Raw genomic sequence first — 11,976 nt, 5'->3', positions numbered from 1 at the left:
GCGCCCTCAGCGGGCACTCGAAGCTGGGCGCAGGATGGAGTATGAAGGGGAGAGCCGGAGGCCGGAGGCCCATTAGGGCGCTGCACCGAGGTGGGCAGAAGTGACCAGCTCTGGGATGCACTTCAGAGGCTGGAATCAGCAGGACCTTCTGCGGTCCGCGGGGAGTCCCACCTGGGAAGGGAGAGCCGGGCTGCGTCACCCCGAGTCCTGCCCATTTCTCGTGGGGACACCTGCCCAGGCCCGTCAGGGGCCACAAGCCTTGGGAGACACAGACCCCTCTGCTCAGGGGTTCCGGTGTCGTCAGCATCAAGTGGCACCAGCAGGTGAGGCCTCGCTGAAGCCAGCCCGAGCACTCACCTGCCCTGGTCTGACTTGGGGCTGGGGGGACCCACACGTCCCCCGCAAGCACGAGGACCCCCTAACGGTGGGGCCCGTGATGCTCCCCAGAAATTCTTTACTGCACCCTTGAACCTGGTCGTTTTAACTCTCAGAATGGACCCTAGCAAGGGTGAAAGGTCATCTTATGGATGATCTCTGATATCCAAAAATCAGCTTTTTCCATTTTTTTTAGACAGTGATTTTCCAAACAAATGCCCCCCCTCTCTTTGACATTCGCCTGGGACAGCCCTCCCCAGCCTGGCGCTGCCCCCACGGCGCATGCGTCACGTGGGGGACCACGTTTCCCTCTAGGCTGCACACACAGCCGGGCGTTCCTGGGAGAGGCCTGGCGGAAGGTTCTAGGCAGTCCCGGACGGTGTCCGGTTCTGTCACGGCATTGTCTCTGCGCTTAGTTCTCTGACAGTCCCCACGGGCGGGGCGGCCGCTCCTGAGGCACCGCGCGCTGAGTGTGTCACTTTAACTCCTCTGCCTAGATGTTGCGCCAGCGTTTACTCGGCTTCCGGTGGACACCACGGTCACCAACGGGACGACAGCCGTTCTGCGGTGCGGGGTGTCCGGGGCCCCCAAGCCCGCCATCACCTGGAGGAGAGGTGCGTAGCGCGCCTCCACGGCAGCCCGGCCCGTGCAGAGCGAGCCCGCGGGCCGGGGCCGCTCTACTCATCTCGTTCGCTCGTCCGAGGTCAAAGAGCCGCCCGCAGAGCACCTGCCGAGTCGGGATGGGCAGGGCGGGCACGGCCCCCGCAGCTTCACAGGCCGACAGTCCCGTCATGTCTGCACAGACACCTGAAGCGCGACGACCCCCTCCTCTGTCCCAGCCCCCCGCACGTGCCTGCGGCCTGCGGGGCCCCTGACGAGATGCAGGGCAGGATTTAGAGCCGCCCCGTCGGGGCCCAGCTCCCCCACCCATGAAACGGAAGCTTCTTCCCTGGGCGCGTTAGCAATTATGGATCGTGTCTTCTTTTTCTGAAGAAAGAGCCTAGCCCAGGCCCGTGTGCGTCCTCCCTAGCGGGACACGTGACACACTCTCCATTCCAACTGCACCTTCGCTCCCCGTGGAGGCCGTGTCACGTCCCGGGCTCCCGTGTGGCTCCCACAGCCCGTGCACGTGCCAGGCGCACGTCCGCTCACGAGCAGCCCACACGGTTGACCCTGGGGTGATGGTCTCCACCGGGGGCTTCAGGGACCTGGGCCCTTCCCGCCTCGCGTCCGCCCGCCCGCCCGCGAGGACAGCCAGGGGCAGCCGAGCCACACTGTGTTGCAGTGTGCCTCGCTCATCAGCTGGGCCGTACCTGGGTGGGACTTGGAAATGTCTGTCCTTCGCGCAGGTGGCCTCTCGACTCTCACAGGCGTGACCCAGACTTCGAAACATCGAGACCTGGGAAACCGCACGTGAACGAGGAGGTTCCTTCATTTCAGATGCTGCCCTTCTTTCTTTCCTGGCTTAGAATGTAATCGTAGCTTGATATGAAACGTATCCAGGGCATGCCAGCAGGGAGAACACTCAGAACCAGTCACCCAGAAACGGCGGGCATGGACACGGGTCCCGAGTTGTGTAGCCGAACCTCTCGGCGTTGACAGGGAGGAGCTGCCGGGCTCCCGCTGGGAACGGTGCCGAGAGTCGCCGGTGACGGCTGCACGTCGAGTCCCCCCTTCATTCTGACGTTTCCTCCAGCGCTCCTGGTCGTGGCTCTGAGCACGGCCCCTCTCAAGCCAGCGTCCCGTGTCTGACACCCCGTTTCCTCTGCCGTTCCTAGGAAACCACGTCCTGGCCAGCGGCTCCGTGCGCATTCCCAGGTTCATGCTGCTGGAGTCGGGGGGTCTGCAGATAAGCCCCGTGTCCGTCCAAGATGCCGGCGACTACACGTGCTATGCCACCAACGCCGAGGGGGCCCTGAACGCGTCCGCCACGCTCACCGTGTGGAGTAAGGGCCGCCGCCCCGGGAGCCCTTCCCCGACTCGCGCCTTGGTCACCACGGCCTGTGCTTAGGGATGTCACCAAGCCCCGAACCTCTAATTCAGTCAGAAGAGAATGATTGTCTTTATAACTAATTTATAGAAGTCTGTTAAGTGATTGACTTTTCAGTTTCAAAAAGAATAATTAGGACGTGTACTCCAAGGTTTAAAGGGGGCGTTTCGGGAGGGAGAAAAGGCTGACTTTTCAAGGTCAGTAGAGCAGGCATATCGTCCCCAAGTAGCTCGATGACAAGGCCGAGTGACGCCACATCAACCTCTATGTGAGAAAAGCAGGCCAGGAGCTGGAGTCCTGGAGAAAGTGCGTTTTTCTGAGGTGTCAAGATAACCAGCTGGGGGGCCCCAGCACATGCTGTGCGATGTTTCCGGAACATTCGCCCGAACGGAGAGGGACCTTTACTTCTCCAGCTTCTGTTTCGCCTCGTTTCCAAAATGCAGAATGAGTCGTTTTCCAGAATGCGAGGGTCACGTCACCGAGCCCGCCCCCACCCCCAGATCCACCGCCAGCGCGCCCTCCCTGCTCCGCCCGGTCCCGCATTGCCAAAAGTCACTGTGCAGAAAAGCGAAAGATCGCTCACTGACGATTTACGTCAACGGCCCACACGAGGACAGAGGATTCTGACTCGCATGAGTCAATGACGTGCTTCAGTTCCTTAGAGAAAAACTAACCCGTGCTTTATTTCACGTCCGTGGAGCGTTTTCCGTGACGTAGTTGGCGTTCGCTTTGATAAAGGACCCTTTCTAATGCACCGTAGTTCGAAGCATACCAGTTTAAGAGGAATGAATTCAAATTCTCCATGTTGTCAAGGGCTGAAAAGGAGGTTTTGTCTCATTCGGTGGTTGACTCCATCTGATTCATCACGTGTCCCTAAAAATTAACTGTGTGTTTAAGAGCCCGTGACAGACCGGTGTCTGTGTCTCTGTGGGTTGCTCACCTCCTACGCAAGAGAACGCGGCTCACAGACGTCATTCCGACACCACTAGCGCCCGGTCAGGCTGGGCCTGGAACCCAGTCTGCCAATCCCATGATCTGGGCTCTGTTCACGGTGCCAGAGCAGAGTCCGCCTCAGAGGGGCGCAGAGCGGGGAGCCATGCCACGGGGCTGTCCCCTGGGCCTTTTCCGTGGCAGTTGTGGAGTGTGGCGTGGCCGCTGGCTTGGGCGGAGTGGCACCGGGCCCCACTCCTTCCTAGCTCGGTGGCACCCAGCCAGCCATTGTGTTTCTGAGGCACAGTGTCAACTCCTGAAAGCAGAGAGTAGAGAAACCACAACCCTCACACGACCGTCGTGAGGATTAAATAAAACAGTAGAGTGAATGAAAGCACCGTGCAGAGCCGTGTGGACAGTAGGAGTCACCAGAACGTTGGTCACGTTGGGGAAGAACCAAGATTTTTAAGAGTGCAGACCGTAAGGGACATTTGCATAAGATGCTCCGTTCTCGTTTCTTCCAGAGGGTTCGGAGGTTCGGGGTGACCCGAGGGGGCCGAGGCTTGGCTTCTGGCCGCGGTGGGAAGAGTCGTTGCAATTCCCTCAAGGCCTCTGAGTGCTGCCATTGACGTGCGTTTTGCCAAGATAGGGGGAATCCGGGAGGGTCGGATGCCAGACGAGCAGGTCATCGCCCCGAGGGAGGGAACGCGCGAGCCTGTGATTTTGCCTGAGTCGTAACTTGTATTTTTTCAGATCGGACGTCCATCGTCACCCCTCCCGAGGACCGCGTGGTGATCAAGGGGACCACGGCCACGCTGCCGTGCGGAGCCACTCACGACCCCCGCGTCTCTGTCCGGTCAGCTCACCCAGTGACCCGTTAGCATTCTGTGGGCTCACGGAGCGGGGGGGAGGCCAGAAGGGAGGATTTCGGGAGCTCTGATTCCGGCCACAGAGCCCGGTCACGGCACCGTCCGGCCAAGGGCTCCGCCATCAATCACACGAATCCCATTTCCACTCCGGCCTTGTGTATTGTTTACAGTGAGCCACGTTCCACTTCATGCCTCCCGTGCGGCTTGTCACGGTTTCTCTGCCCAGGTTAATACACTGCCTGTGACGCGCACATGCCAGAGACTGATACTTAATGCAAGAAAAATCCGGAGGGATCGAATGGGGATTCAGCCGTGTTTACGCTGGGCTGTGCCAGACTCGAGAGGGGTTTTCTCCACTCCAAGGGACGGTTCCACTGTGGGGCAGGGCGCGGAGGCCACCTGCACGCAGGACGGTGGCATCCACAGCCGTCTAAAGCAGGTGCAAAGAGGGGCGCCAGCCCACTCACTAAGGGAATTGTAGCACCCCGTCTTTGAGCTCCCACGGGGAAAGCAACGGTGAAAAGTGTGACGCCCCAGGTACATGCATGGAGCGGGCACGGGTGGCCGCTTCCCAGACACTCACCGCCTTCGGCGTGGTGTTCAACGTTCAGGCTCAGCCTTGAGAATAAATCCAGAAAGTACTGTCACCCAGCTGGTTGCTCTCCAGCGTTAGCTCAGAGGCATATGGGTAGCCCCACGGGCAGAATCAGGGTGCCGCACCCCCCGCTTCCTGGGAGCTTCCACCCCGAGCAAACGTTCACCTACGCCATTAACGGAATTCGGAGACCAGGCTGTTTCCTCGCTCTTCCTGGCCAGGTGTCTGGCAAATCTTCATGCCTCCCTCCACCTGGCCCTCTGCAGCTCCCCAAGCTCAAAATCCAAGTCTGGTTTAGTGACGAGAATGTCGAAAGCCAGACAAACAAAACTGACAAGTGAATTACTAAGGGAGCCTGCGGGCTGTCCTTGTAGTTAGGTAGTTAGCCCGCCTGGGAAGAATTCCCTGGTCCCCAGACCACTGGGGAGTATGAGCTGAGGAACGGAGAGCCACAGATGAGGTCAGGTTCCCGCCGCCCTCGGCGCTGCCCGCACCCCTCGGGCAGACCTGGGCCTCCCTCCCGAGGAGGACTTAGCGTGCTCGCTCTTGGGGGCCCCCTCGCCCCACGGATTTTCTGCCCAGGACGCGTCAGGCCCTAAGTGACAATCGCAGCTGAATCCCAGCCCCAAAATGAGCGATCTCGTGGTTTCCTTCTTGTGGGACAGGTCCTGTTCTGTCTCGGGGTCATTTCAGATAAATAGCCTGTCGGTGTCTGCGCTCTGCGCATACGAAGCCTTAAAGGACAAGGTACACTTTGAAAACTCAATCAAATCCCTTTGGAGCGGGAAGCCAGGCTCCCGTCCCCCCTGGAGAGTGGGTCATCCCGCCCGCCGACATCCATCGATTCCGCTCTCTGAAAAGAAAAACGTGCGGAAACTCTCATAAGTGAGATTAAACATGAAAGAAATGCAGTTTTAAGGACAATGTGCCAGAACGGCTTGATGCTAAGAAAACGCGTTTATGGGGTGTGGTCCGTTTCTGTTTCGTTCCGTTTTTTCAGGAACTGGGTAATTCCACTCTGGGTTTTTTTGTTTTGTTTTTGTTTTTTTTTAAACAATCACTGCCTCCTTCCCCAGCAACAGCCTTGCCCTCGGGAGCATTCAGGGCTGCGGTGGGACAGGTGTGGCGTGGCTGTGGAAACCAGAACATCTGTTTCTGTATTAGGACCAAGACACCTGGTCTTTTTCCTTTTCTTCCTTTTTTTATACGTGCAATTCCAATTGGCATAGAATAAAATTTACTGTTTGAAGCACCACAATTCCGTGGTTTTAGCAAACCCACGAGGCGAGGCGGGCGGTTGCTTCTTTGTACTGCACTGGGTCAGCGGCCTGGGGCCTAACTCAAGACTCCGCTCGGCCCGCAGCTACGTCTGGAAGAAGGACAACGCCATCCTCACGCCGTCGAGCAGCTCCAGAGCCGTGGTGGAGAAGGACGGGTCCCTGCTCATCAGCCAGACGTGGTCGGGCGACATCGGCGACTACACCTGCGAGGTCCTTTCCGAGGGCGGGAACGACTCCAGGGCGGCCCGGCTGGAAGTGATGTGAGTGCTGCGGCTGTCCCCCGTCCCCCGGGGCCCCCCGTCAGCGCCTCCCGGAAGCCGGTCGGCCCCCTGATGACAGGCGACTGTCATCTACACGGGGGAGCCGCGTTGTCCCAAGCCAGCAGGCAGGGGTCGCCGCTTCGTGCCTCACAGGCATGTGCTTACGGCAGTTTCGACCTCAGTTAGGCAGTTTGGTGACTGGCTTTCGTCATCGTCGTCCCTTCTTATCGTACCCCTCCCCGCCGCCCCCCGAGTGACACCACATTGTGACACACACTCTCGACCGCGCTGCATGTAAGTAAAAGTCCACTTGGCCATCTTGGGCCATCAGAACTTCCGGTCGGTGGGAAACGCCGGGCTCGGCCCGCGGTGACGATGACATCCGAGCCCGCTCAGTGCCAGCCGCCTCCCGCGGTGAGCCGACACCTCCCATTAGGTCCTGAGACGTCCTGCGTGTAGCTGCCCCTCGCCGCTGATCCGGGCCTTCCTGGGGGCGCCCAGGGCCCAGGGGGAGCCTCCCCGCTCCGTGTTCACCCTCTCTCTGCGACTCCCCCCGTCCTCGGCCGGGAAGCTGGGACGCCCACCCACAAGTTTTATTTTCTGACGTATTTGCTTTCTGGAATTGCTGTCCCCCACAACGTTCCCCACACACACACGCACACAAGTAAAACCTGACCTTGAAGACACACAGCAGGGCAGGTGGCAGAGCAGCAGCCGGCGTCCCCGGCTGCACGGGACATGCCGGGCCGTTAGGAAAGGCAGGTCGGAGGGGCGTTTCTTACCAGGCTCTGCCACCTCCCTCCACGAGGGGTTTGCAGACAAAATTCATCCCCTAAAGAGAGAATCTGAGCTCCGCATACAAGGCAGCGCTCGCTCGTCACTGAGTCCCTAGGTTCTGGCCGAGGGGGCCGAAGGCGAAACGAGCGAGCGTGGGGCGTGGGCACATGTGCCCGCATTTGGCCCAGGCTTCCTGCCGGCCCCCGTGTGGGCGTTGCGGGTCTGCGGTGCATCTCAGGCCTGCTGCTGTCCCTCGGTCTCTTCAAGGTGACCCTGCGCTCTGTAGAGGTGACTCACTTGGGGAGCAGAGGCCGCCCTAGTCGGCCACGAAGCGGCAGGTCCCACAGCCTTGGGGGTGGGCTGGTGGTCTTGGCGCTGAGGCCACTCGGCCGCTGTGTGGACGTGCTGGGGCTCCCCGCCCCACCTCTGGCCACGGACCCCGCTGACCTTGGGCGCCGTGTGCCCTCCTGTGCCCTGCTAGTCCCCTGTGCGGGACGCCTCAGCTGTCTGCTGCCACCTCTGCCTGAAGGACCTGCTCATCCGCTCTTTAGGATTCAGCCACAGGGCCACTTCCTGCCATCCGGACGCCGGGCTGTCCCACAGTGCTTCCCGGCCCTGCCCGCGGCTTCCGGCAGCCTTGACCGCCCAGGGCGGAAGCGAGGATGTTCGCAGCTCCCTCCCTGCTGAAGTGGAAGCACCCGCCGCCCCGCTCTGCAATGCTGTCTTGGGCCCAAAAGCACTGGGGACACCGCAGGCCCCCAGTGAATGCACGCTGGGCGGTCGACTGCGTGAGGGCGTGAGTGAACGCGTGTGTTACACGCCGATGGTGACCCACCCTCCGGCTCCACGCACACCCTTCCTCTCCCTCCCCCGGGAGCTCCCAGCACCCCACCTAGCCCTGCTCGGCGCCGCCCTGGGGCGCCCCCTCCGGCCACGGTTCAGGTCAGCGGTCCACCTTTTTCCTGATTTTGATACCATTGGAGCCTGTGACCAGTGAATCCACACAAACTACCTCTGAGAACTCCAAGGTCGTCATCACTGCTCCCACGTCACACTCGCCACCGTGTCGTGAAGGCTCTGTCAGCAGAGGTCCCGTCGCGCGTTCTCATGTAGTGCGTTTTCACTCTGCACAATTTCATGTTCTGCTGATTTACATATCTTCCCTACTATTTGCTTATTTGATTTCCTCTAAGCGAAATACATTTTTCAGCAAGCGTTGCTGTCTCTATAAAATAATAGGTTTTCCGCAATGGGAAAACACCTCATCTCTAAATATAGAAATATTTGCAGATTTGTGATTCAAACCAATTTGGGGACGGCCGGCTACAAAACGGATTTGCAAGACAGTCGTTGCTGTGAACGGCTGGCGTGATGAGCACTCCAGGCCCCAGTCTGCAGGAGTCGAGAGGGCTGAGGGCGATGGCACAGGCGTCTCCAGTTCCCAGGGCGTCTCGACTCCACACCACCAGCGGTGACGGCGGTGATGGCCATCGTCGTGACTCATGATTGCAGGATGTTTTGTGCTTCTCGGAGAACTTTCAAATTGAGCTCGGCAGCGTTTTCGTGATTCACTCCGATGACAAAAGGAAAAGAAGAAGAGAGAAAATCTCACACTGCAGAGGCGACCGAGAGGCACTTACGGCAAACAGCGTCCTTCAGAAGCGCCGGAGCCTCCCCCGCCGCCCACTCAAGGGAAAAGCTACTCGGCTAAATACAGAAATTAGGAGCCCGCACAGTGGGCTCTCACAGCCGCCGGCCGTGGGCCCGCGCTTGCGTGCGGGTGCTCTGCGTGCGGCATCTCGGCACCCTCTGCTTCTCAGCCTTGCAGGCCCAGCGGGGACCCGGCACGTTGCCGTGCGCTGTGCGGGGCGCTCGTGAGGCCCCGGCCCGGAGTCCACCGAGGGAGGGCGCCACTCAGGCTGGCTGGAGGCTCCTCTCTCTCATGCGTCCTGCATTGTTGGCACCGCAGCCCGACCACTGCCGCGCTAGGCCTGTCCGCGTGCCGCTGAGCCCCGCGCGCCTGGAGCAGGGTCGGGCGCCCGCAGACGTCTGAGGGTGCCCCACGCCACGTACAGTCGGAGGGGGTGTGCGTGTTGGCACCACAGAGGAGGACTATTTTGAAGGGTCTGCCCTCGTCCCCCCCGAGGGGAGGGGCTGCAGGCGCAGAAGGCCCACGATGCGCCCCACAAACGGACAGCACATGGGTGGGCGGAACCTGGTCGCCGGTCCTGTCATTCATGCTGGTGCCTCGTGGGGACACCACACCCCCCAAGCTTCTTGCTGTTCTGAGCACCCCAGAGGGACCAGGCCCCTGAGGCTTTGTGGACCGGTCATCAGTCACGTAAAGACCCCATCGGTGTCACACCTTCTGCCGTCAGAGACCCAGTCCTGTGAACCAGTTGTCAGAACCGACTCGAACGCTCGGACTCAGGCAGTGCGAGAGGTTTCTTACAGCAACATCGCCTGTGACAAAGCCACAATGAGGGGTGAACAATTTCACGCCGCTTCTCGAGAATCGTCAGGCCCGTCACCTTCATCCTCGGAGTGAAGCCAAAGAAGATGGCGTTGACCAGGCCATCGTTTGCGCATCAAAGGGCAACGCTTTTACAGAAAGGTGCTCGTGTGACCCTCCCCTGCCAGAGCCGTCCTCCCTGCAGCCACCGCTCTGCCAGCTGCTTTCTCCTGAGCCTTTTTCTAGGCTGTTTTTCTGAATCGCGCTGGCTGGACCGCCCCACCCCCCACCCCCATAGAGTCCCGTTTCGCCATCGTTAATTTCTGACGGGCGGGGGTGCTGGGCGGCTCCCCCTCCCCCCTGCAAACTGCAAAGCGACTCAGCGCTGCCCTCCATTGCCATCATCCTCTCCAATGTCTCGTTTGTCACCCTGTCAGCATGTCACCGTCTGAGTCACTCTGCTGACCATTTATCTCCTTTCAAAGTTGGCAGAGAAATGCCAAGACGCAATCTATTCCTATTAGATAAGATTCTCTGAAATGGGCTCAGAATATATTAAAGCCTCATTTATCAGTTGCTGATGGCTTAGTCAATATTTCACGAAGCCTAATTTTCCAGATAACCAAAACTTATCACGTAAGGAAGCGGGCGATGTTTCCAGCATGTATCCACCAGTTCTCTGCATTGTGAAACGCGTCACACCGAACACAGAGATGGTTTTCACGTGCCGTGGAGGCCGGGACTAGGAGAAGGTCTAAATGTCCTGGTTCGCAGCCCCGCGACATGCGCCGAGCCCGCACTCTGTGGCAGGCCGTCACTGAGGGCGGGACTTTGAGCCAGTGAAGTGGCGTTCGCTGGGCAGCAGCGGACGAGGTGGCAGTTTCTGAGCCGCGTCCTGAGGCAGCCAAGCCTTCTAAGTTGTTAAGTCTTTTCCTTTTTCCAATCTTTTTTCAAAATCTGCCCGTCCATCTCAGGCTCCTGGCTGCCAGTTTTGCTGTCCAGCATGCCGGCTCGTAGCCTCCTTGTGGCCTTCTCGTTGGTGGCTTTTGAGCTGCTGGGGAGAGGCAACTCAGAAGCCATGTGTACCAGACCACGTCCTGAGCAGGAGCCAGCTGGCTCTGAGGACGGAGGGCGCGTGCCTGAGTGTGCCCGAGGGCTTAGGAGCCAGCATCGGCACAGGGGAGGTACCCAGCCAGGGGCCTCTAGACAAGCAGCGGTGACCAGGCCAGTCCACAGAGCACTGCGGCCCCAGAGACAGGTCAGCTCGCCGGTCAGGCCGGGCGTCTGAGTGCGCCCGCGTCTCAGGCGGAGGGGAGCGTGCCCGAGAGCCCCTGACTCCCGGCCGTGAGAAAGGCCCACCCGGGAGTGGGCTCGGCTCCCGCAGGGTCCTGTCCCAAGGCCACCGGCACATTGCGGGCCGCTGCGGGCCTCGTGGGCCACGGGCCACGCGTCCCTGTTGTCTGGCAGGAGCCTGTCCCTTTACAGTCCGCCCGTCAGCCATCCGCCCTCAGGGACGGGAGCGCCACTGTGCACGGCTTGTCCCGAGCCAGCTGCTACTCCCGCGTCGGCCACGCTGACCGCTCAGCCGCTGACCCAGCCTCTGCTGCACAGCTGTCCTGCATGCGGTCCCCCTCCTGACTGTTACGCAGATCGTCACCTGGCCTTCTGTCTGGTCACTGGGACACTTTCCAGGGAGCTGCCCTTGGGGTCCCAGCCCCCCAGAGCCAGCGTCAGACAGACAGCGGACATGTTGGGCTCGGGCGCCTCTTTCATGCCTTCCTCCGGTCCCCAGCAGCGTCCCACCCCCAGCCTCCGTCCTCCCAGCCACGCGGCCCCCACGTCCTCCACCGGCGGCCCCGCTGCAGCCCTCGGCGCTGCCGGCCCGGTACCCCCGAACCACTCCTGTCGCTCCATCCCAGGCGCCCTGCGTCGCCCCAGCCTGTGCGGGGGTCCCCTGCTTCTCCTTAGCCTGTCTGCCTGCGAGGACAGGCCTGTGGCAGCCCCTCCCCCAGCGTCCCCACACCCCGACGTGGGCAGCGTTCCTTTGCTCACCCGTCCACTCCCGTGTGGGGCAACTCGTCCTTTTCCTTCACGTGGCACTGACCGCCCCGCGGTGCCAGGCACTGGCGATGCAGAGACCGCGGGCGGAGGAGGGGCTGAGGAGGGGCTGGACGCCCAGACACCCGTCGACCTGAGCAGTCCGTACACTGCAGTGGGCGTCCAGCGGGGCGGTGACTAGTCTTGCTCAGGTTAGCCAGAGGGCACAGTGAGCCGGGAGGCTGACTGGGTTTCTGACGGGCCAGGCCCTCCGGTCGTGGACAGCGTGTGTGAGTGGACAGCGTGTGTGAGCGCACACGGGCCACGGCACGGCTGGGCTCAGGAGCCGCTGGCGTTGGTGATGGCCAGGCGGTGTGGGGCAGGGCCGCGTGTGGGAGGGGCTGGCCGCGT

The 11,976-nt window shown here is 60.8% G+C and overlaps 1 protein-coding gene across 1 annotated transcript in view; it reads left to right on the top strand.

Moving 5' to 3' along the window:
• The window catches only part of SDK1 (sidekick cell adhesion molecule 1), a 398,446-nt gene that overhangs the window by 218,965 nt on the left and 167,505 nt on the right, over positions 1-11,976 (top strand). Inside the window, exons 14-17 of the mRNA XM_025043174.1 lie at positions 873-989; positions 2,154-2,321; positions 4,049-4,151; positions 6,123-6,299. Coding sequence (XP_024898942.1) covers positions 873-989; positions 2,154-2,321; positions 4,049-4,151; positions 6,123-6,299 — 565 coding nt within the window. The remainder of the gene's footprint in view (positions 1-872; positions 990-2,153; positions 2,322-4,048; positions 4,152-6,122; positions 6,300-11,976) is intronic.

The sequence above is a fragment of the Pteropus alecto genome, unplaced genomic scaffold (genome assembly GCF_000325575.1).
Source record: "Pteropus alecto unplaced genomic scaffold, ASM32557v1 scaffold40, whole genome shotgun sequence".
In the NCBI taxonomy this organism is placed as follows: Eukaryota; Metazoa; Chordata; class Mammalia; order Chiroptera; family Pteropodidae; genus Pteropus; species Pteropus alecto.
This window is presented reverse-complemented; position numbering and strand designations above follow the sequence as displayed.